Source organism: Lygodium microphyllum, chromosome 20 (genome assembly GCF_053477565.2).
Source record: "Lygodium microphyllum isolate KBCC chromosome 20, Lygodium_microphyllum_v1.1.10, whole genome shotgun sequence".
NCBI classification, from domain to species: domain Eukaryota; kingdom Viridiplantae; phylum Streptophyta; class Polypodiopsida; order Schizaeales; family Lygodiaceae; genus Lygodium; species Lygodium microphyllum.
The window spans coordinates 132,027,387-132,052,336 of record NC_141154.1 but is presented as its reverse complement, the minus strand read 5'-3'; the positions used below and the strand labels follow the sequence as shown (position 1 = coordinate 132,052,336).

The window sequence follows — 24,950 nt, the reverse complement described above, 5'->3', positions numbered from 1 at the left end:
CTCTCTCTCTCTCTCTCTCTCTCTCTCTCTCTCATTCCATTGACTTCGCATCCCACCATCACCTCCTCTTGCTTAAACGGTTCTTCTTGATTCATTGGTCCATTCTAAGGAATGATAGCCTTAGAGGGTTTTCCCTTGGATAGAAAGTTGATGGAGATGCTATCCTTTTTGAGAATGATAGTTGCTATTGTGTATGTGGGTGATACTATCAGCTAGTGATTTTTCTATATGCACATTGGCTAGTATTAGCATTTATGTGTGTAAGGAGTTCATTTATAGCCAAATGCTCATGGAGTATCCTTTGCCTTTCTATTATTCTGATTAACTTTGTGATCATTAATAATTTTAGTGTTTGTGACTAGGACACTTGTTATATATGCTTAAATTTTGGTTTGGCCTCAAACAATGAAAATCCCATTAAGAAGAACAACTCTTAAATAGTCATAAAACTGGCATATGTCTTTCAAGGTACCAAGGTACCCCCAAGGGTGAGGTAGATATATATTGGCTGTCTCTAAGCTTGAGCCACGCAACTCGAGACACACAAATAGGTGTTCTTTTGTTCTCCCTATTAAAATGCATATTCATATGATGAAAGGTACAATGTAGTGCCACGTATAGGTTAAGGCTAGCCTTAAGATGCCTTTAGAGCATGACCTCTAGACCTTATTACACTCACACACCCATTTTACCAATTGGCCTATGTGCTTTACAAGTAGGTTTACATGCTTTTTAACTTGCTATTCATACACTTGGTTGATTGGTACTTTTTTCTAAGGAACCGTAAGGCATAGCCAAGGGACACCAAAATGGGATAAGGTGGGGGACTGGCACTTGTGAGGGGGGAGAGTAGTGTGTGGAGAGAGAGAGAGAGAGAGAGAGAGAGAGAGAGAGAGAGAGAGAGAGATGTCTCCCACGACTGAAGAGCTGGTAATGGTGTCCCCGACCCCCGCATGGGCAGGAGCCCTCTTCATCAGCACTGCTGTGGGTTTGCAGATGGCCTCCCCTTTCCTTCTGCGCTCAGCTCGCTCCTGGTTGGTTGGTAAATTCTCATCTTAGTAACAATTGTATCGCCTCTCTCTCTCTCTCTCTCTCTCTCTATATATATATATATATCTATATATATAGATATATATATATATATATAGAGAGAGAGAGAGAGAGGTCCCCCCCCCGCCCCCGTCCTCTCACAACCTGCATTCTTTTGTAGCAGAGGCCGCTTAAATGCAGATTTTGCCTTGGCGTCGGCAACAACGTACCTTCCTTTCCTTCGCTTCGCTGCAAAATGCATTTCTCTTAGCAGGATGATACACATCATTTATCTTGACACAGAAATAACAGTTCTTCGAAATCTTTGCGCAGCTCTGTCGGGCTTGCAAGGGACGAGGCAAGCAAGGTTCGTACGACTGCCCATCATCTCCTGTTGCCACAAACTTTTCGGATTAGTTATTTATTTATTATTATTTTTGGACAACGTCTTTCTAAATGTGAGAATAATAATGTTTATCAATCGTAAAACTTGGAGAATGTCTTTTTAAATGTGAGATAATCATGTTTGTATTCGAAGTGGGATAATTAGAGCGCTGCATGATGGCAGCTCAAACTTCTCCACATGGGGTCACAAATTACACATGATCACCCTACCACTCCCTCCCTTTACGACCTCTTAGATCACCCTATTACTCCCTTTCTACAACATATTGGTTCCACAACATATTAAAGACTCACTAAGCAAGCAATTTTATAAAACTTATCACTAGGAGAGGCCGTCCACCAGGGTTGAAGCTCTAAACATGACCTCATTCCTAGCCCCCCACATACCCAGGGGCCAAGAAGGTGAAAATATCTCTTATCATATGCCATTTCGAAAAGGTAGGATTCCTTTTGTGATACCCTCGTAGGGCTTGTTTCTAAGTGATTTTATCATGGAATTAGCTACCTTTAAACAACTATGTGTCTGCACCTTCCTCCACACAACTTTGATCTTCTTGCAATCCCAGAGCAAGTGATATACTGATTGTTCCTTCGAGTGGATATAAGGACACATAAGGGACCTTTGACCAAATTATCTATTGTAGCCAATGAGCTTCACTTGACCTCAAGCCAAACATTTGTATGACTTAGCCCATGAGTCTCTAATCCATCTTCACCGCATCCCATGGATTTTACTAGACCTCGATGCCCTAAGCCCTTCTATAAAACTTTGGCTACCAGCTTCTTCTTGAACTAGCCAATAGATTGGGGGACCTCAGAAGCAACCGACTTCGATCAGATGGATAAGCCAGTGAGGCATCTCCTTTGCACACTCCCCTCTTCCATTCTATTTGTTCCAACACGCCAACTCTAGGCACTCACAAAATTAAACTACTAGCATTAGACTATTGAATGTGCATTTTGAAAGGACAAACCAAGAGTGTATCCCACCACTTAGAGGTGGGCTGAGTTCGCCGACCAGCACCACATGGGGCCTTGGGAATCCGTAGTCTCAATAGCTTAGCCCAAGGTTGTGAGCTATCTAGTTCTTGTAGCCACTTCACAATAAAGTGGCATGCCCAATCATGTAAGTTAGGATTGTCTAAAAGTTCAAGTGATCTTAGGGAAGTAATTTGCAACAAGTTATTTAATGGAGTACCACCAAGGCTTCTCTTCCTTCTTCCATCTAAATTCTCAAAAAATCATATCAATCTCTTGCCAAGAACGTTTTGCAAATGGGGAAATGAAGCCACAAATATTGCCATGCATTGTAGAATATGTTTAACTTGAACTAACTACCCAAAACATAGAAAGTTGGATATCTCTCCACTTATCCATTTTGAGCTTTAACTTATCCAAGAGCCATTGAAGCTCTGTTGATAGTCAAACCCAAACCCATAGGGCAACCAAGATACCTAGTGACTGGGTGAGCCATTGTCTTTTAGATTAAAGACCTCAAGGACATAGTAGTTCTCCTCCATCTCTAGTTTTATCATTTCAATTTTTTTCAAAACTGATCTTAGACCTCTTAACTTGACAAAAATTCTTATAAACTTGTTGCAAATGATGCATGCTCTCTCGATCTTTAGTGACACGATTAATATTATCATCCACAAAGAGTTGTCAAGCGAATTCATAGCCATATGTCAACAACCCCTCAATCATTGGTTGGGCCACCAAAAACTCTATATTTCCTTATCAAAGGATCCGCAACCATGATAAACAAGAGTGGTATAAGAGGACATCCTTGCCTCAATGTCCTTCATAGGAAAAAGGGGACTTGCAAACAGCCCATTAATGCATCCTCTAGTTGAAGCCTTTGAGAACAACGCACTTTGCATGTTACATAAATTAGGTGCAAATCCAACTTTAGCTAATAAGAGCATCATGACATCCCGATGAACTCTATCATAGGGTGATTGGCCTTCAATCTTTGCATGTAAATCTGCTAGCATTTCTAGAAATTGACTTGATGGTGCTAGTATTTGTGAATTCTATGAGCTTCTCAAACCTTCTGACCTCATTTACCACCGATATTCGGTGCTTAGCACATGCAAGCTAGAATTCTTGAATGAATTTCGTGATAATCCATCAATTCTTGGGGCTTTTCTCTTTTGTGATCTTTCCAACCACAAACTTCAGTTTCTCCTCAGATAATGGTTGATCTAAAATAGTTGCCCTCTTTGGAGGGTTTTTTTCCAAGAAATTAAGAGCATGATCATACTAGCAATAATCAACTCATCATCAACAAGAGGTTATTGCCCAACAATCCTTGAGAGGAAGGAGTTAAAGGCCATCCACCCTTTCTTATCAACTTTGTGCAATGTGCCATTCTCATCCACCCCCTCCAAGTTAATATCCTCCAAGCTCCTCTTCCTAACCACCTTAAAGATAATCACATATTCTAAGCAAGTGTATTTAAGATTAAACCCCATGCAATTCTTTCTTCTACAAGAAAGTTTGAGTTTGTTGCAACAAGCTATGCATAATCTCATCATGAGATATAACATACAGAATAGCAAAGAGGTGATCCCTAAATTGAGTAACAACTACTACTGGGACCATCTTCCTCCTTTAGTTAGCTTGCTCTCTGTCATAATGTTTGCATGCATTGCCCATAGTATCATCTACTCCTCCCAAGCCTCCACAACCTTATAATGTGTAGAATGATTAAGAAGAGAGACATTTATCTTAAATGGGGGAGGGACCTTCATCATCCTATGATCTCTCAAGCATGAAAATTGATGAACAATTGGAAAGTGTTCAGAAGCAAGTATTGAGGAAATACTCTCTACTGGCATAGCAAGGTTGAGCCACCAAACCTCGAAAGAAGCATACATTCAGTGGATGTGAGCTACTCTCCATGAACTTGAATGCATATTGGGTTAGGCAAACTACCTAAGCAAGCTACAAAGTTTCTGAAATATTGACATCTAATGAGTTGAACAAAAGGAATCCCATGCATGGTGCTCGCATATAGTGGTTGAATCACCCCTGTGTGACTTGTCACCTTTTCAAGGGTCATGCTCTAGTCATTCAAGGGGGAAAAACATCTTACTCTAATTCTATGCATGCCAATGGATTCCACAAAGTTGTCATCTATGCACATATGCGGTAGTCATATTAAATCTTTGCCCTTCCCATGCAATGGATATGCCAAAACATCACCCATTATACGTATCATTGATAGCCTTGAACGAAACCAAGGCTTGCATAGGGTCAAGGTATCCCCACTCTCCTTGACTGGGGCATTAATAAGTAGCTTGGAGTTGGAAGACACCTCATCATTAGGGCTACATTTTATTTCTTGCAAGTAAACAACATCCTGATTGTGATGCCGAAGGACTTGCCTCAAAACTTTCCTACAACCAAGGAAATAGATCCCCCTAATATTCCATGAAAGAAATTCAATCCTTCTACCCATCACAATTTGTGACTTGAGCATCTTGGGACAACTCTCCAAAGAATCGTACAGGTTTGTAAAGATGGGGCCTTGCTAAGTTTTTAAATTGACTTTGGTAGAACTTTATTTTCTCTCCAGTTGCCATTCGTGATAGAGTGACCCACCTAGGGAATCTTCTCCTCATCCCCACTTAGTTTCCAAATCGCTATTTATTGTGATTATTAGTTTATAGGGGAGGGCAAGCCATTGTACTTTTATTTTTTGCTTCTCTTTGGTGGTAGAGCACTCCTCACTCGACTATTTTCCCTCTTGAGAGATGATAGGTTTGTCATCTTGCTTCAAGCCTTCAAGATTTGGTATCCTCATGTGATTTCTTAGCTTGTTCTTCTTTTTCCTTTAATAGATGCTTATGAAAATCCTTTGAAAAGTGGCCAATTCCCTTCTACATATAGCATGCATTTGAGAATGGGGAGAAATAGAGGATATAGAGAAGTTGGAAGCCTCAACATCTTGGATTTGGAGGACCTTTGGGGGGCTTGACTAGTTTTTTGCACACAAAATGTAAGACTTTAGGATTATTGGAAGTGGATGGATGTATAGTACTTTACCTAGCATAATACAATTGATGGGGCCTTGAACTCATAGTGTAAGCCCAAAAGGAAACCTAGGCAGGGCATGTAGACATTAGCATATCATTTGGAGGGCAATTAGTTGTCTAGGGAAGAATGTGCATAAGTTTTCCTTTGAAGCCAATAAAACTGTCAAAATTCAATTACATTTAGCTTGGGATCCCAACAACACTTGGGAAGCCCTTTCCCACATTCAACTTGGGGTTATACCACCACTTGGACAAGCCCTTTCTTTACAAGTTTGAGATGCAACATAAAGCATCTAATTTGGAGAGAAAACATCAAACAATTTGGGTAACTTCTCTTTAGGGATGTGGGAATTCCTTGTTCCACATTCAACTTGGGATTCCACCACCACTTGGAGAAGCCCTTTCCCTACGAAATTGGAATGCAACATAAAATATGTGATTTGGAGAGAAACATCAAACCATTTGGGTAACTTCTCCTTAGAGATAGTTTGACCGTGATAATACATAAACAAAAAACTAAAAGAAAAGTCAAAGTGCCTAACACAAAGCTCTTGATTGGGAGATTGATAGGAGCCTTATATACCACATTGTTTGTTGCTAGGAGCACAGTTCACTTGGCATAGTTGAGCATTTGCATATCTATAGGCTAGTGCCTAAACAACTACTTGTGGGTCAACTTACTTGCTTTTAAGGCGGGTATCATAAGAGTTTAACTATATTAAAGTCCCATTTGACAGTTTTTGCAATTTTGGTATAGAGCCTTCCACATCATAGGTTACATCATTTTCTCCTTCCACTCCCATCTTCCCTTCTATGTGTGAACAACACATGGACAGTAGTTTGCAGACATATTTCTTGCCTTGCCAAACTAAGTTTTCAACCTTCGATCCACTCTAAAATGCCCCAAAATTGTCATGTTGCTTCTTTCCAAGATTATTTGTCCTCAATACTCTCATTGAAGATTTGGTATGGCATCAAGGATCATGGATGGATTTATGGAAAAGGGGAGGTTGCTCTAGATGCAAATAAGGTTTGTGGAAGTATACTTCATTTTATTACTAAGGTATCTTTGGACTTCTTCAAGGGCTAACCTCCAAAGCTTGTGGAGACCGCTCATTGGTTTAATGCCTAGCTATTAAAATCAGACAATGCTCCCCATGACAAAAGATAATAAGGCTGGTTACATACCAAGTAATGGACGGCCAACCCCCGCCCAGAGTGTGGGCATGCACTTTTTGAAACTGGCCACATACATGGGCGTCATATCTTTACACACCAAATGGACACAATTTGTAAAAAAATAAAAAAGAATAAACTTATAAATCTTTTGATTGGTTGCAAATGCAAAAAGTGCAACCTTGTCTGCCACTTTACCAAGTGGGTAGGCGAGTTCACTTGTTTAGCAGGTAAACAACAGGTCATATCCTCTCTAGTGTGTAAAGGACTGTGGATGCCAACCCTTAAATAAGTGTTTTGATTGGTTAAAGCTAACAAAATGGGCGTCCCTTTTTTGGTGTGTAACCGGCCTAAGATCGATTTCATCATTTGGTTTGCTTCTAATACTTAGTCATGATAGACTAGGGTAAAATGACCAATAAAGAAACACCCCCCAAAAGTACAATGCACGCCAATGCAATCTAGTAATGATTTTACACAAAACATGCATCACTTTTAGCCACTTGAAGATATGCCATAAATATTATATTTTAAATATTGGTTTCATGTGAATTAAACATTTGAGCAATGTGTTTTATGATGTGAATTTTGTAATGCCTCAAAACAAAGTGTATTTGAGTGTCAATCTTCATTCTTTCCCGAACCCTTGTTTATACCTAGGAGCTCCCTAGGAGTGCTTGATTAAAATATCAAAATGTCCCACATCTTTTATAGTTAGCTTCTTGAGCATATACATAGCTTCAGCAAAAATGGTCTTGTTGAGAGAGACAAAAAAGATATATTGGGGCATTCAGTGGCCAAAGGCCAAGGCATTCCTATGCTTCCAAATTTTGGAACAAGGCTACCCCACGAAGGACTCCCCATAGCTTTTCTAAGTCCTCATTGAAGTTGCCTCGATCGCCCAACAAAATTGTTTTCCAGCTAACAACATGGTGTAGATTAATCTTCTCTAGATTCCTCCTAACTAGCCACCATAAGGCTTGTAACTATTTCCTCTTTCCTATTGCAAAGAATGCAAAGGGCGGGGGGGGGGGGGGGGGGAGGGGGGGTACATGAGCGAACTTCATGATGTGATCCCTAGTGGGCCAACTTGTTAGCTACCACTCTCCACAAGAAGACATTGATTTTGAAGGAAGGGCTAACCTTCCATGCTTTTTCCATGTTTTAGTGGTGCCTCAGGGTTCCTGTTTTTGTCCACGACTCCTTCACTTTGAGATGCCACTTGGCATTTGGGTAGTTGAGGTCACCTCTCTTTTTAATGGAGGGAAGGGGTTTGTTTGAAGCATTGACCAAGCACTCAAAGGTCAATGGCATCATGTGTTGAGATGTAGGTCAATCATCTTTGACTTTGGACAGTGTGCTCTGGAACCCACTTAGCCTCACTGGGATAAAGACCAAACTAACTCGCAATTTGAGCATGAGGTTTGACACTCCTATTATCCTCATCCCTTATATCCATCCACCAAGTAGCATATGCCCTTTTTCTACAATTGCTAACATAGCTTTAGGTTTTGACCAGAGCCGATGTAAAATCATTTGTGTAGGGATAACTCACAAGCCATAGATCTAGGTGCAGAGAGGCATCCCTGGCTCCCCTTTAGTGCCTCTTTCCATTAGAAAGGGGAAAATTGAAGCAGTAAAGGCAATCATAGGAAAATGGATCATTCTAACTTGAGTGATGTGTCCTCCGAATTCGCAAGAAGGGTAACTTACTCTTAATCTTGGCTAGGTTTTTATTATAAGACCACTCAAAGTTGCTTCTTAAGGAGGCTCATCAAGCGCAGTCCACTTCACCTCATTATTGAGGTAGAACATGTGCAAGCAAGCTCCATGCCATGATGAATCAGATTGCTTGTTATGCTAGGTAATACACTTCCCATCTTTGCCTACATCACTAGGGAGGCGGCATCCACAAGTCCCAAGGTAGCGTATATGCTCTTCCATGTAGCCCTCTCCTCTTTGATCATGTTCCCAATTCCATGAGAGCGATCCTCCTGCATGTAGTCATATTCCAATCTCCAAATAGTACCACACTATCCCTAGCCACGTGCAATTTAAGCTAATGCCATGTGTTTGCCCTGGCTTAGGAGACATTGGAAACATACATAGAGATGTATTCTAAAGTCTTATGAAAATGAGTAGCCTAACACCTATTATGTTGCCATTTTGGTCATGCAAGTGACTTCATCCTTGAACCTATCCCTAACAAAAAGCAGAACACCACCTTTGCCACATTCATAGACATTAAGAAAGCATGTGTAGCCATGTAATTACATGGCTGCTGCACTGTTGTGGTCCAGTTTCACCTCCTACACCCCAAGCACATTTGGCTGACATTGCTATACTAACGATGCCAACACGCTTTGCCTCTCACGAGGTTAGAGCCCCCGAGCACTCCATGATAGGATTAAAACCTTGCTCAACATCAGATCCATGCAGAGCTTATTGAGAAGCTTTAACTTCAGCCACAATGGAGCATAGAGATCAGTGAAAGATTGCCAACCTCTGGCCAGCTTCTTAATGGAAATCTTAGGGCTACCATTCTTCTTACCATCCTTTCCAACAGTTTGATTCTCTTTGCCAAGCATTTTGTAAATTTTTCTAACCCTTTCCTTGTTGATGTCCATAGGTTGTAGGATCCTACCAATAGAAGGTTTGATAGTCTTGGTGCTGGTAGACATTGAGGAAGTTGAAGGAAGACTCTTTCCATCTAGTCCCTATGTACTCAGTGGTGCTATTGATTTGATAGGTCCTACTTCCTTCTATCCTATATTTTCTATCTTCTTCTCCTTGAGCAGAGCTCTTTTTTGAGCTTTGATCTTTAGGCTTTGTAGGGCCTTCCTCCTTACTAGTATTTTGAGGACAAGATCTAGCGAAATGCCATGATTGGTGGCAAATGTAACATACATTGGGGAAGTTAGAGAATCAAACCTCGCACACCAGCTCCATGCCCCGCTTCTCTTGGATTTCTAGCATGTCTAGGGGGGTTGACCCTCCTATCCCCCCAAAGGATGTACACCCACCTTTCTCCCTTAGGGTTAGCAGAAAGGGGGGGGGGGGGGGGGGGGGGGGGGACATACAACACCTTGCCAAGTGTTGAGGCGATAGCCTTAACCTCATACTCGAAAACAACATGTAGATAAGGAGAAGAAACCCACATGGGACACTCACAGAGAAGCACATCACTTGGAGAAAATGTGGTAGGCCGTGGCATGTAGTGGAGTAAGTTGAACCGAAACTCAATGGAGCAGGCAAGAATCCAATTCCTTTTAGCAAGTGAGCCAACCAACACTTCATAAAATCCTTTGCCAATAAACTTGTGATACACCAATTTGCAATGCACTTGGTAGGTAGTAGTGAACCAACAAAAGCGAACTCTTCATCACTCGGAGACCTGCCCCAAGAAATAGAGGTAAAGACCATAAGAGGCAAAGTCATAATACATGCATCAAAAGTTATCCATAGGCAGCTCCATCTCCACTTTGTGCACCTTCTTTGCATTCAAGGATAATGACTATTTTCTTGTCTTATTGACCTTAGATGTATCACTAGTGAATACCTTGGCCAATGCTTGCAAGTTCGGGCCTTTCTCATTGGCATGGTCAGCATGCGTGTCTACTTCCATACCACCATCCCTACAAGCCCTCATGATTTTGGAGGGTTCTCCCATAGATGTGTCCTCTCGTGCATGCTACCTAGGGTGGAGTACCACGACAACACTATAGGATGCGGCAACCAATTTCCCACTCTCCCCATTTGTTTGGGTTCTATTGCGTAACTAACTTAGTTATAATGAAGAACCTTTAGATTTCACTTTATTGACTTATGTAGTCTTCAACCACTCCATTTGAGTTCATTCACTATGTCAACTATATAAACAATACATAACATTCCTAAATTAAGAAATTAAAAGAATGGAGTGCCATGGTCCTCAAATATTTAAAGACCAGTGATTGTCAAATTTAAGCCAATTAGCATATAGTCGCCTAGGGCCATTCAAGAAATTGTGATGAGGGAGGAATTAACCTTAGTTTCCAAAGAGCATATTACTTAATATTTTAATGATCCATGTTTTGTTTGGTTAGAGAATCATGGTAGCTCTTGCTCTCATCATTTTTAGCTTTTCTCTACATGAACCTTCTCTAGATAGCATTAACTGCATATTCTCTCTTCTCTCTCAATTGTGAACCCTAAGTCTTGCTTTGCTAAAACCCTAACTTTTGCACAATCTTCTCTAAAAATCACAGTAACCTTTTAGTAACATAAAAATTTTCAATTTTGATATGCCATAGAATGTTTTATGTAACATGTAACCAAATAAATTTGCTCAAATAGCATTTCCACTTTGGTTTGAGTGGTTGAATGACTATATTTGGACCTTGGATTTCAAAGTTATGACACTTTTGAAATGTTGTGTATTTCTACTGATGAAAGTTTTTGGGAAAGCTCTAATACACATAAAGCCATTCAAGATCATGCATACTTTGTCCATTTTACAGAAATTAACTCAACATTTTATGATACAAAGAAGTAAGGAGAGCATTTACATGATAATACATGAGTGAAGAATGATGTCTCTTTCTTTCTTAAAATTGATGAATCACTTACTTGTGATTATGAGTGTAGTTATCACTTTCATTTAGGTGATAATTAAGTGAAGAGGCATGCCCTTAACGAGAGTACTTGAATACAACCTAGTTAAGTTCTACATTTTGAGAGAGAGAGAGAGAGAGAGAGAGAGAGAGAACCTTAAAAAAAAACTTTTGTAGGTGGCTTGTTCACTGGGCATCCACTTGAAAAGTGTAAAGTTTGCTTTGGAAAAGGAAAAGAATTATGTATAAAGTGCAATGCCACAGGAATCACAAATCATTGGTTGTACAAACCTATAAAAAATGGAGGTTGGGGACCAAGAGGTGAATGATTTTGAGTTTTATGAATTCTATTGTTCACTTACTATAGTTAGGGTTTGACTAGCTTTGTGTTCTTGGTGATAAATACTTGAAATCTAGGCATGAACAATGATCAATTGTATATATGTTACTATTTATGTACTGTCTATTTGTTTTACAATGAGATAAATCAATTTATATTATAGGATTACAAGAGGTGAATGATCTAGATCCTATATTTGGTGTTGACCTCCTAAAACTAGGATGTGATGATTAACACCACTTTTATCTTATGTTAGTTGCATTATCATCATCTAAAGCATCTAGGCATAGGCAATGATGACATGTGTAGTGCCATTTGTTCATGCGATAAGTCAAAATTTCTTCCTCAAGGATGGTAGTTGACTATGGGCATCAAGTGTGTATTAGAATGTTCAATATGGTGGCATCAATGTCTTCAAAATTGTAATCTTACACAAATGCATAAAAGAAATGGTTTCCAATTTAGATATAATGCATCACTTTTGTTTTCTTTGAGTTGCATTATTAACATTTGAAATATTTCATGCAAATGTCAATTTTGGTTTCTCAAAGATGGTAGTTGATTATTGCATTGGGCTTGCATTTAACATTTTGAATCCATATTATCATTTGCGAACATTTGCCTTGCCAAAAAGGTGCAGTCTAGGAGGGGTAATCCTTTTATTTGCTTTGGTGTATCTTAAAACCCACGTTACACAAGAGGGGATATAAAAACCACCAAAAATAATAGCAGTGCTAAGGGGCACCCTCGATGAATGGACCTTGCCAAAGGAAAGCAACCTTTTAATTATTCATTCACGCAAGTCCTTAGGATACTCATTAATAGTAGACAATAGGTTATTCCTAGTATCCACAACCCCTTGGCCATCGAATCCAAATGTTTAGGCCACAAACATTTTTCCCACCAAAATTCCTGGCCATCTCAATAAACTATGCAATTTGTCTATCCTATATCTCCAATGTTCTTAACACTTTGCTTGTCTTGATCATTTCGTTGAGTTTAAAATCCCATATATTGAATCCCATACTTTAAAATTTGGAGCTTCAACTCGAAACTTAATTACAATGGACTAATAATTTTCTTAAGCCATAAATATCCTTATGTTGCAAATGTATATTATGAAATTGATCTTTAATATATGCTATGTGTTTGTAAGCTAGATATCTATATGACTAAAAGATGTAGTGAACTATCTTACTTCATCTCACGTGTTGTATCTCTATAAAGTTTTAGTGTGATCTTGAACTTGGCTAAACATGTACAAGTCTTTTGTACTTTTGTGCTTTCTAAAATGGATGCTATGTAAATCAACACATGGCATGACAATGTAAATGAAATTTCATGTGATCTCACCTAGCTATGCACACATGTAAGATTTTTCCACAAGTGTAGATTTGGGTGTCTAGAAAAGGGCACGGGCTTTAAAAAGTGCCTATGAGTAGAACACATATTACCAACAACATTCTTGCTACCTACACTATTTGTAAAAATTGATTGATTAGACCAATAATAGATTTTGAGTACTTTTACTTCACTGATAACCAAACCATATGAAATTAGAGCCTTAGACTCATTCGGCATAGCTACTATGTGAGCGCGCGTGTGTGCACATGCACACACACACACGCGCGCGCGCGCGCACGCACATACACACACACACACACACAATTCAATAGTTGTAGTCAAGCTTGTTCAAACTCTTATCAAATTAGATAGTTCATAGCCCCATTTAGATTCTCGTTGAATAGATAGCTAGTCAAACAAACTATTTACAACCTACCTTTTTTCTTTTTTGTGTCTCTTCTCCTTAGGCTTCCTCCTCTCTCTTGCTTGTCGTGGCAAAGTTTTTCCTTCATAACATAGTAAAATACCCCCTTTCCCCCATGTGCAAGAATGGGCTAAGCAACTTTTAACATCCCTCGTCACCCCTCCCTATGGTGCAAAGGTAGCACCTAGGGGTGAAGGTTAGACTTTAGCTCTTGCTCGAATAGTGAGATATATCCAAAAACTCTCTTAACAATCTTGGTGTCACTGTCCAAGAAAAATTAGGAGCCAAACTCATGGGAGGAATATTTGCATCAATGAGTATGTAACTTGGAAGCACAAAATGTGGTTTTCAAAGACTCATTTGCCAAAGAGCTGACACACTTGGTAGAACCTGAAGGAAAGTTAGCAATACATGTGGCTACAGCTAACAAGAAGGTTGAAGGTGAATAAGGAAATAATGAGCAAAGTGCAAGAGGAAGTACAAAAGGAAATCAAAATAAGGAAGGAGACAAATCAAGTATAGAAGGAAATTGAAACACGAAATGAGGTAGATTAGAAACATATGACAAACACCATCTTTTTAGTAGTTAATATAGCTATATTGCAAAAGAACATTGCATTCCATGTAGGTTTAAGAGGCTATCATGAGGGATAGCATGAATAAACACAAGAGAGACAAGCTAATAAAGAGTACCAATGTTTAGAGATATGCATGTTATAGACTAAAATGAGACCAATGCTAGAAGCAAGGAAAGAGTTAAGAGATTTTGGAGTTTGGAAGCATGGAAGATAAATGTGAAGTATTAAAATAATCAAAATTTTTCAAGGGAACCAAGCTCTGGATCACATATGAACTTACACTAGCATAGCTTAAAGAACAACTAGATGAAATTGCAAAACGAAGGCATCTCGAAAAGCCCTCAAATGTGTAGTTTATTAAGGTTGCAAAGCCATCATATATTAGTAAAAAATTCCCAAGCATTAAGTTATTTTTTGGTAATTATGTATGTAGTAACTTTAATAGCTTTAGTAGTTGGTCTTCTTTTTGTAATAATGGCATTGTAGCTTCTTTTTGTGCCAATGGTACCCCAAAGTGGATTGTAACTAAAAATTATGATATACATCTCTATGTCCTATATAGCTTTGATGTGTTTGAAATTATATGAATACAATGTTCTATTTTTATCTTTCTTATTAGTATTCTCCTCCTCCTCCTCCCCCTCCTCCTCTTCCTCCTCTCTCTGTCTCTGTCTCTGTCTCTGTCTCTATCTCTGTCTCTCTCTCTCTCTCTGTGTCTGTCTCTCTCTCTCTCTAGATATCATACAATTGGGATTTACTTTCACAATCTTGCTATTGAGTAGCTTGCGCTTGTACAACCTCATTTTTTTCTCCCTCTACTATAGTGCCTATTTTGAGAAGGTGCAATTGGTTGTATCTAACGTTGTCACTATAGGTTGTAAAACCATGCTTTCTAGATCTAGATGGATATGCACATATCAATAATGCACTCTCATTAAGCTTGCACTTGGATCGTGGAGCTACCGGAGTGCGTGGGAGAGGACGTAACTCGCACGGCACGAAGGTAAGCTCACTACACCTGTAGATATGGATGGCGCATTGGTTATGTGAGAGGTAGCCATTAGTGCTCGGCTTGGAACACTTGAACAATAAGCGGTCCGTGGGTCTTGGCGGTTGAGCGAAAGCTCCCACATTTTGGTTCTGGTTGCCGGGACCAACGGATTCAAGCCTTGAGCGCTTGCGTGCTTCGAATCGAGCATCAAAATAAGGGGTTTCCCTTGAACTAGTGCTTGAGATAGGTAGGAAGTGAGGGGGGTTGAAGATGGTATTTGATCTCCTTGGCAAGTAGGTTTTTTGCTTTCTTGAGATTTATGTTATGGAATGAAGTAGTGTAGGTATTTACTTTGTGATTTGGGTGCATTAGGGTAGGAAAAAATAAAGAAAAAGAAGAAAAACAAGCATCAGGGTTTCTGATGTCATAACAGAGCATGAGGGTTTGATTCGTTTGCTGATTTGCATTTTGGGATTTATTGGCTATCCCAGGTATATAGATCTCTTTCCCATCACTCCAGCTTAATTCATGCGGAATCTTGTAGCTTACAATCAGCAATACCTTAAGATTTTGGACGAATTTGTGCTCGAAAGTGCATTCGGGCCGGCGGAATCGGACACTCGATTCAGTGTCCGATTCTCAAAATCGGACGCTCGAACAACCGTCCGATCGGACCAACACGTCTAACTCGGACACTTGGATGTTCGGACCACTCGTACCACTCGGACACTCGGACTCGGACCACTCGAACTAGCCTGTCCGATTTTAGAAATCGGACCATCCTATCCGATCAGACCACTCGGACCAATCGGACCACCCAGAATCGAACCAGAGTCCAAAATCGGACTAGTCCAGAATCGGACCAGTCCATAATCAGACGCTTGGATGACCGTCCGATCGGACCATCCTGTCCGATCAGACCACTCAGACCAACCCGTCCGATTTTGGAAATCGGACCACTTGGACACTCGGACTCGGACCACTCGGACCATCTTGTCCGATCGGCTTTCGATCGAAGCAATCGGACCACCCTGTCCGATCTGATTCCTAGAATCGGACGTGACCAAAATCGGACCACCGGGCCGATCGGACCACCCAGAATCGGACGTCCGATTCTGATAATCGGACTCCTGAAAATCGGACATCTGAGAATCGGATAGAAAACTGTCAAAATCGGACAGGCATCTAGAACACAAATTTTGACACATCTAAACCCCGAGATTGACCCCAAAGGCTACGTAGAGCTAAAGGCACATCACAGATCCATCACTAGGCTAAAATTTAGAGCACGTAGTTCAAAATTTGGCTATAAATGGTCCTCCAAAGCGCATGGCTTTTACTGTAACGACCCTGCCCCCTCCGCACATCACAAATCCATCACTGGGCTAAAATTTAGAGCACGTAGTTCAAAATTTGGCGATAAACGGTCCTCCAAATTGCGCATGGCTTTTACCGTAACGGCACCTCCCCCAAGTAAGTTGGAGGGTAAACGCACATCGTGACAGGTCCTTCAAATTGGACCCTAGTGTAGTAATGGCTCTACACGAGCATGGATTCTCACTTGCAAAAGAGCAACCAAAAGCCCATACCCGAACAGAGAGAAACAGAGACCCTAGAACATCAATGGGCCAATCTAGCCATCAAGGGCAAAAAGGCCACACCACGAGAACACAGTCAATGTGTTCAAACCATGTCTAGTCAGAGCAAAATGCAACATCAACAAGCTACAAATGCCAAGATGACTAGACATGACACTCTTGATGAGAGATGTACCTTGAGCAACACTGCACAAACAACCCAAGACATTGGTGGAGAATCCACGACTGGTCATGCAGTTGGGGACTCCAGGGCATTTGTCAGAAGACTTAAATTCACAAGCCAAGACCCGAAAGATGAAGACATAGTACCACCGGCTTATCTTAGGGTCAAACTCACCGCGAAAAGAGAGCATACTATCGATGCTCCGATTGATGAAGGAGCAGATTTTAATATCTTGACCTATGAATCATGGGCCCTACTAGGCCAACCAGAGCTCACACCGACTAGTGCAACTCTTAGCCCTTATGGGGAACACCCACAAGCACTCATAGGGAAGTGCAAAATCCTTGCGACAATTGAAATGGAAAGCTTGCCTATCCTATTTCATGTTCCTCCAAATAGTGCTAGCTGCGGGAAAGAAACCCTCCTAGGAAGACCCTTCAAAAGGGCGACCAAGTGCGACTATGTAGCACAGAGGATACACCTGACACTACCGGGTGTGAGGATAGTCACAACCTTTAGCAAGGGTGACCTCATCAAACCTCGAGGGAAAGGCAAGCAAGGTGCTGACATAACAGTCAAGCTTGCTGAAGAGAGCAAGGACTTGTTGGAAGAGTTAATACAAGCACAGGTCGAACAACGAGAACCAGTGAGTGAGGCCATGCCTGAAACAAGAAGGTCAAGAGACAATGCCAAGGATGGCCTTTGGACTTACAAATATCGTAGAAGACCCCAAAAGAAGCCTAAGCCTTATAGACGAAGGCATCGATGGAGAGTCAGCACAACGCCACGATGGATATCCAAAGTGTTGCTATTTGCTCAAGGGTACTACGCAGGTAACCAATGGATTTGGGTATCAAAATCCCCTGCTAAACTGCCTCTATCAGCTAAAGGCCAAAGTGCATCAAAAGCAATGAAGCACAGGAGGAAATCTAAGAGAAACTCTAGGTCTCGAGGCAACAAACCAGACATGATTGTTCGAAAGAAAGAGCCTCAGCCTAGCTTGCTAAATAGACAGATGTCATATGTAGCCATTGAGCATGCACAAAAATCATTAGTGCCCAAAGAGCCTTTGATTTCCCAAGGGGAGAACAAGCATCATAGGCACAACATTGCTCATGGCAAGGCTACTCGCTCAACAAGGAAAATGGCACAATCATCTAATAGCCTTGAGAAAATCATTCAGCTAGTGCCACGTCCACCTATGAGTCCTAGATCTCCTACGCCCTCTTCTCCCAAATAGACATAGGAAGCACTACAGCAGTTGTCAAGGGCAACTGCTCAATTCCAATCTCTATCTCCATCTAAGTTTCCAACCATCCAAGAGGTGGGACATGACGCCATTTGTAGCTCTCGACCCAAGGATATGCCTGAGCCACCTAATGTGACTAGATCAACTCATGTTCGAACTACACAGATGAGTGCTCAAAGGCCAACAAAAGACACAACCACTTCTAATCGCCCTAGGGACTTGACACCGCAATCCACCAAGGGTTGCCAGCCCACTAAACTAGCCACTACTACTTCCAATCAGGGATCACAGCAGTCACAGCCCTTGGCCGTGACAATGCCCCTTGTGGAACATGTCCTTAGAGGTTTACCTATGGAGGAGGTGTCACAACCAACTTCCTCAACAACTCCAGCACTTTCAAAGTGCCTAAAGCCTAGGCTGGAGGAGTTACACACAAGGGAGTTGGCTAAAGAGCTAGACTCTCCGAAAAGGGAGGCAGTTGTGCTCTCACAACCTAGCGAGGCTATTCAGCAGGCCACAGCCATGTCCCCTAAGGACGCACTAGAGAAAGAGAATGCTGAGGCCCAACCAAGCACATCAATGGTTGACCTAGTCCAGGGTCTTGAGTCGTTGAGAAATGCACCTTCATTGACCAAGAAAAAGAGGAGAAAACATCGAAAACAACAACAGCTACAGGTGGTTGTGGACCCCAAGAACGTTGAGACCAAGAGCGCTGGAGAGCCGGGGAATAAAGCATTAAGTCCATCCACCAATGAACCCATTGATGTCTCTCCTAATAGCGGTGAAACCTCAGTCACATCCGTGTGCTCTGAAAAATCAAAGTAGCTGTTGCCATCAACAGTTGCTTTCAACACTCAATCCATCAACAATAGAACTCGCATCGACCAATCAAGAGTGGATACAACGTTGTCACAACAGGGTGACAAATCTATACAAGTCACATCCGAGAAGAACCATGACAAAATAGCAGCAAAACCTCAGGAAACACGCACAATCCCTAAGAGCATAAGCAATCCTAGGGTTGACCAATCTTGCTCATCTAGGCCTGAGCCCCCAGCTATGCTAAAGCCTAAGGAAACTTCTAGAACCTTGCATGAGATGGCAACCGAGCAAGCCCTCGTTGAACATAGAAGTATCGCAGAATGCCTAGCTGAGTTGGATGCTAAGCTCAAGGTGTTCGCACGAGTTTACGTCCTTGTGGACATGGGCGCATTCCCTAAGCAGCAGCTCGAAGAATACTTGCCATTCCCCTTATCTTGGGAAGAGCAAGAACATCTTGACGAGCACTATAACAAGCTCTTACATGAACGCATGCGACTCATCTCTAACGAGGAGGCTAACAAACTGTGCTTGACCATCACGTTCAATGAAGTGCTATGCCGACCGAATCTCGTAGACATAGAGCAACTAAAGCGACTGTCAGCAGGCCAGAGTCAATTTGAGCAGCGTTGGTGCGAACGCCACGTTGTAATGGCCGAACTAGGGGCTCAGCTCATGATAGTCTCTGAGGAGCGATTAGCCAAATGGGGATCCCAAAGGGACCCAACCTATGTGGCACCAACTTCCCTTCGAGTGCTGACTGCCATTCGGGGTATGGACTTGGCTGAACCTAGCCAAGAAAACTCTCTGTTTGATAAGGTTCTCACTAGGGAGGAGTTACATGTTGCCAGTAGACTCAAACAAGGGTCCATGCTGCTTCATGTGGCAAAATATCTATCGGTACTAAGTAAGCTGCCACGAGTGCTGGATGCGTGTGCCACGCTCCAGTACAACCCCGAGTTCTACAATTGGTTCTTATCCTTGTGACGTGGCATGGATTCATAAATATGTATATAAATAAACACCGATTTTGTGTCACCATGTATAAACAATATCAATACACACAAGCAATGATAGACAAGCGCAAGGAGCAGAGTTGGGTCTGACAGGCTAAGCTCCTCAAGTCCTCCTCTCGTCATGCATTTAAAAGCCATGTGACCATCCCCACCTCCAAGTGAAGGGCATGCGACCCACGTTACCACCATAGGAAGCCTTGACCAACAACTCTGATGGTGTAGACAGGGTGTAGTCCCTTTCTATACACCTTCTTCCCTTTCCGGTCTATCCTTCCGAGGAGGAGCCCTACCTAAATCCATGACCGCCAGCCGACGTAACTCGGCGTGAACCAAGATATGCTAATGGTAGAAGGCTAAACATACATCACGGGGGCCATTCCTCTACAACAACACTGCATGCCCCACCCCTCCCCTTCTCGTCCTATGCGCTTGATAACCTGCACTATAATCCCTTACATATGAATGGCCTTATCATGTGACAAATTTTAATCCTTGATTCGCATCTTACAGGTCCCCTGTGAGGCAAACATGGAGAACCAAGGGCAACTAGCTTGCAAGGACACTCTCCGCAGCCGACAGGAACATGCAGCACACGCCTCTCCACCGGTGCACTACGTGCACACTCTTAAAAGGTACGCCAGGAAACGCGGCCCTAAGTGACACCGCCCCGGACAAAGGCCGAAGAATCCGCGGGCCAGGGGAGCGGACGCTCAAGGAGGTGCATACAATGTGGCAACACCAGTGGCACAAACCCCCAACGTATGCTCAGGCACCAGATGCTCAAAGCAGAAAGGGCAGCTCGGGACGGGGAAGAATTCAATGAACTATTTAAAGGCATTTTGGAAACGGTGGCGGCCCGGGACTACACCATTCATGTCCTAGCCGACATGTTCCCTGCCCAACTCCACGGGAGCCCCGCACCAGCAGAGCCCCAATCGCCTGACCACCCATACTCGCCCTGCCTCGTACAAATAGAGTAGCCCCATGTTGTATAAAGACTTATTAAAAGCTATCTGGCCAGGACTACGATTGTGCCATTTGCTTTGTTGAGCAATCAGCCTTCTCACGAGCAAAGTTGTGCCTCTGGTGCTCATTATCTTCTTGGGAAGTCAAAAGCTCCTTGAGCACTAGTGGTCTTTGTGCACACTCAATGGTTACATATGACATCTGCTTATTAAGCATGCTAGGCTGAGGCTCTTTCTTTCGAACACTCATGTTTGGTTTCTTGCCTAGAGACCTGGAGTTTCTCTTGGATTTTGTCCTGTGCCTCATTGCTTTTGATGCAATTTAGTCTTTAGCTGATAGAGGTGGTTTAGCAGGGGGTTTTGGTACCCAAATCCATCAGTTACCTGCATAATACCCTTGAGCACATAGCAACGCTTTGGATATTCATCTCGGCGTTGTATTGGCTCTCTATCGATGCCTTCGTCTATAAGGCTTGGGCTTCTTTTGGGGTCTTCTACGATATTTATAAGTCCAAAGCTCGTCCTTGGCATTGTCTCCTGATCTTCTTGTTTCAAACATCACTCACTGGTTCTTGTTGTTCAACCTGTGCTTGTATCAACTCTTCCAACAAGTCTTTGCTCTCGTTAGTAGGCTTGACTGCTATGTCGGCACCTTTCTTGCCTTTCCCTCGAGGTTCGATGAGGTCACCCTTGCTAAAGGTTGTGACTATCCTCACTCCCGGTAGTGTCAGGTATATCCTCTGTGCTCATAGTCCGCCTCACTCTTGGTCGCCCTTTTGAAGGGTCTTCCAAGGAGGGTTCCCTTCCCGTAATTAGCACTATTTGGAGGAACGTGAAATAGGATAGGCAAGCCTTTAGTTTCAATTGTCGCAAGGATTTTGCACTTCCCCATGAGTGCTTGTGGGTGTCCCCCGTAAGGGCTAAGAGTTGCATTAGTCGATGTGAGCTCTGGTTGGCCTAGTAGGGACCATGCTTCATAGGTCAAGATATTGAAATCTGCTCCTTCATCAATCAGAGCATCGATAGTATGCTCTCTTTTCGCTGTGAGTTTGACCCTAAGATAAGCAGGTGGTACCATGTCTTCATCTTTCGGGTCTTGGCTTGTAAATTTAAGCCTTCTGACAAATGCCCTTGAGTCCCCAACTGCAGGACCAGATATGGATTCTCCACTAGTGTCTTGGATCGTCAGTGCAGTGCTATTCAAGGAGCATCTATCGTCAGGACTATCATATCTAGTCATTCTCATGCTTGTAGCTTGATGTAGTTTCTTTCCGCTTTGACTAGATGCAGCCCGAATGCAACACATATGTATTTTTGCAGTGTGGCCTTTTTGCCCTTGTTGGCTAGATGGGCCGATTGAGGTTCTAGGGTCTCTTTGGTACGGGCTTTTGGTTGCTCTTTTGCAAGTGAGAATCCATGCTCGTGTAGAGCCATTACTATACTAGGGTCCAATTTGGAGGACCTATCACGGTGTGTGTTTTCTCTCCAACCTACTTGGGGGAGGTGCGGAGGGGGCAGCCCCCTCTGCGGGGGTCCGGGGGGAGGGCAATCCTCCCGGCCCGTAAAACCGTTACAGTAAATGCCATACGTGATTTGAAAGACCGTTTATAGCCAAATTTTGAACTACTTGCTCTAAGTTTTAGCCCAGTGATCGATCTATGATATGGTTTTGGCTCTATATGGTCTCTCGGTTAGTTTCAGGTCTACGGGTTAAAATTTGAAAAAATCCAGATTCGGCCCAACAGGTCCGAATTGCAGGGGCTGAGTGCCCGATTCAGCCCGTCTGAGGGCCTAGTAGAAAGGCCGAATGTACCTGGTTCGAATGTCAAATTCGGCCAGTTCGAGTCTGGTTGTTCGAGGGCCGAGTGGGCCGAGGCCGGAGTCAGGTGGGCCGAGTGAAGTGGGCCGATTCGGTAGGGTCGAGGGCCGAATTTCAAAGTTGGTCCGAATGCTCAATTCGGAGGGGCCGAGCGGTGGATGTCCGAGTCGCATGGGCCGAGTAGTAGTGGGCCGAGGGCCGAATGGCCGAGCGGTCCGAGGGCTGATTCTGGGACTCGGCCCAAAATCGCCGTCACTCTGACATGCCAACGCAACATGTTTTTTCGTCAGACTTCACGAAATTCACCGCGCCGAGCGTTGGAGGCCTTCCCCCTAGTCGAGTAGCTCTAGATCCAACCTACTTTTGTAGGGGAAGGTGTAGAATTACCTGGGCTGGGCAAATATCTCCCGGATGATAAGATCGAAGCGGATCCACTCAACGAAGCTTTCTTCCTCTCTCATGCTCCCTGAAACCCTGCAATGCACAATGTGGCCTTTCTTGCCACTCTTGGCCCCTTATCACCCTGTCCAAGCCTACACTCACCTCAATATTGCTCCCCTTACTAACATTTAACCCAAATTTTTGAAAGGTGAGAAGGATCGAAGCTTGCACGCGAGCTATGGCGGGAGAGCAAGAGCAAGAAAGAGAGAGACAAGAAATGGGAACTCCAACAGTCACAATGTGTGACCGGGCCTTCCTTTATTCAAACTGTCACTAAAAGAATAAAGAATAAAGTGACGTGACGGGCGCCCGCCACCTGCAGTGTGCAGTGGCGGGTACTGTCAGTGTAGTAATACACGGGGCGGCACGGCGGAGGCGCCTTTACCCCCAACAACCTCCCACTTAAAGGCGAATCTGCCCTAGTGAAAGAGAAAAGAAAAAAAGAAAAGACAGTACAAATGTACATAGGTACAAGGGATGAGGAAAGGCGACATCTCATCCAACGCCCATCAACCTCCTGAGGAAGGCAAAGCGCTCAGTAGTGAGGCTCTTCGTGAGCAAATCTGCAGGATTCTCGTCAGTGGAGATCTTGACAAGGTCAACAGACCTGTCCTCCACGACACCACGTATGAAGTGATACCTCACCTCAATGTGTTTCGTCTTCGCATGGAAGACCGGATTCTTAGCCAACTGAATGGCACTCATAGAATCCGAATGCAGTGTAGGTGTAGCATCAATCCCAAGGTCAGCAACTAGACGGCCTAACCATATGGCCTCCTTGCAAGCCTCAGTGGCTGCAACATACTCGGCCTCAGTGGTAGACAAAGCCGTACACTTCTGAACCCTGGACATCCAAGAGATAGCCCCTCCAGCATAGGTGAATACATAGCCAGAAGTGGACTTCCTACTATCTGCATGTCCTGCATAATCGGAGTCAGTGTACCCCACGACCCCTGTATCCTGGCTGCCATAGCAAATACACATATCTGCTGTGCCCTTCAGGTACCTCATGATACCCTTCACGGCATCCCAATGTCTGCTGCCAGGTGTAGCCATATAGCGTGCCACAACACCAACTGCATGTGCAATATCTGGACGAGTGGCTATCATGGCATACATCAAACTGCCCACGGCTGATGCATAAGGGATCTTAGCCATCTCGGCCCTCTGCTCATCTGTCTGCGGACAATCGGCCTGTGATACCTTCACATAAGAAGGTAATGGATAGCCAATAGGCTTTACGTCCAGCATGCGGAAGCGCTCAAGGACTTTATGAATGTACTCCCGCTGTGAGAGATACAAAAGTCCCTGATGCCTATCGCGCTTAATGCGCATCCCAAGTATATGTGAGGCCTGTCCCAAATCCTTCATCTCAAAGCTCTTCTTTAGCTGAGATTTAAGAGCATCTAGCTCATCATGAGCTTTCCCTACTATCAGCATATCATCAACATAGAGTACCAAGATAAGCAAACTGCCATCACGAGCTTTCTTCGTGTAAAGACACGGATCCATAGCACTCCTGCTGTAGCCCTGTGACTGCATAAAGGCATCAAACTTATGATACCATTCCCTAGGTGCCTGCTTCAAGCCATACAAGCTCTTCTTCAACTTGCACACTAGGTGCTCCCTGCCAGGTTCTGCAAAGCCCTTAGGCTGATCCATATAGATCTCATCATGCAAGTCCCCATGTAGAAAAGCCGTCTTGACATCCATCTGATATAGATCTAAGTCAAGCTGTGCAACCAAAGCCAAGACTAAGCGCAGGGTGGTCATCTTAACCACAGGAGAGAAGACCTCATCAAAGTCCACACCATGTTCCTGCTTAAAACCCTTTGCTACCAATCTAGCCTTGTATGCCGGCTTGGGGTGTCCAGGGGTACTTTTCAGCTTGTACACCCACTTGCATGGCAAAGCCTTCTTGCCCTTAGGCAAGGCAACCAAATCCCAAGTCTCATTCTTAT

General features: G+C 43.1%; 1 protein-coding gene across 1 annotated transcript; it reads left to right on the top strand.

The window, feature by feature from the left end:
* Positions 1 to 864: 864 nt before the first annotated feature.
* On the top strand, positions 865 to 11,747 carry LOC148019405 (uncharacterized). Its single transcript, XM_087661048.1, has 4 exons — positions 865 to 1,038; positions 1,214 to 1,255; positions 1,363 to 1,396; positions 11,420 to 11,747. The coding sequence occupies exons 1-4, from the start codon at positions 907 to 909 to the stop codon at positions 11,569 to 11,571; spliced, it is 360 nt and encodes a 119-aa protein (XP_087517174.1). The 5' UTR covers positions 865 to 906; the 3' UTR covers positions 11,572 to 11,747.
* The last annotated feature ends 13,203 nt before the right edge of the window (positions 11,748 to 24,950 follow it).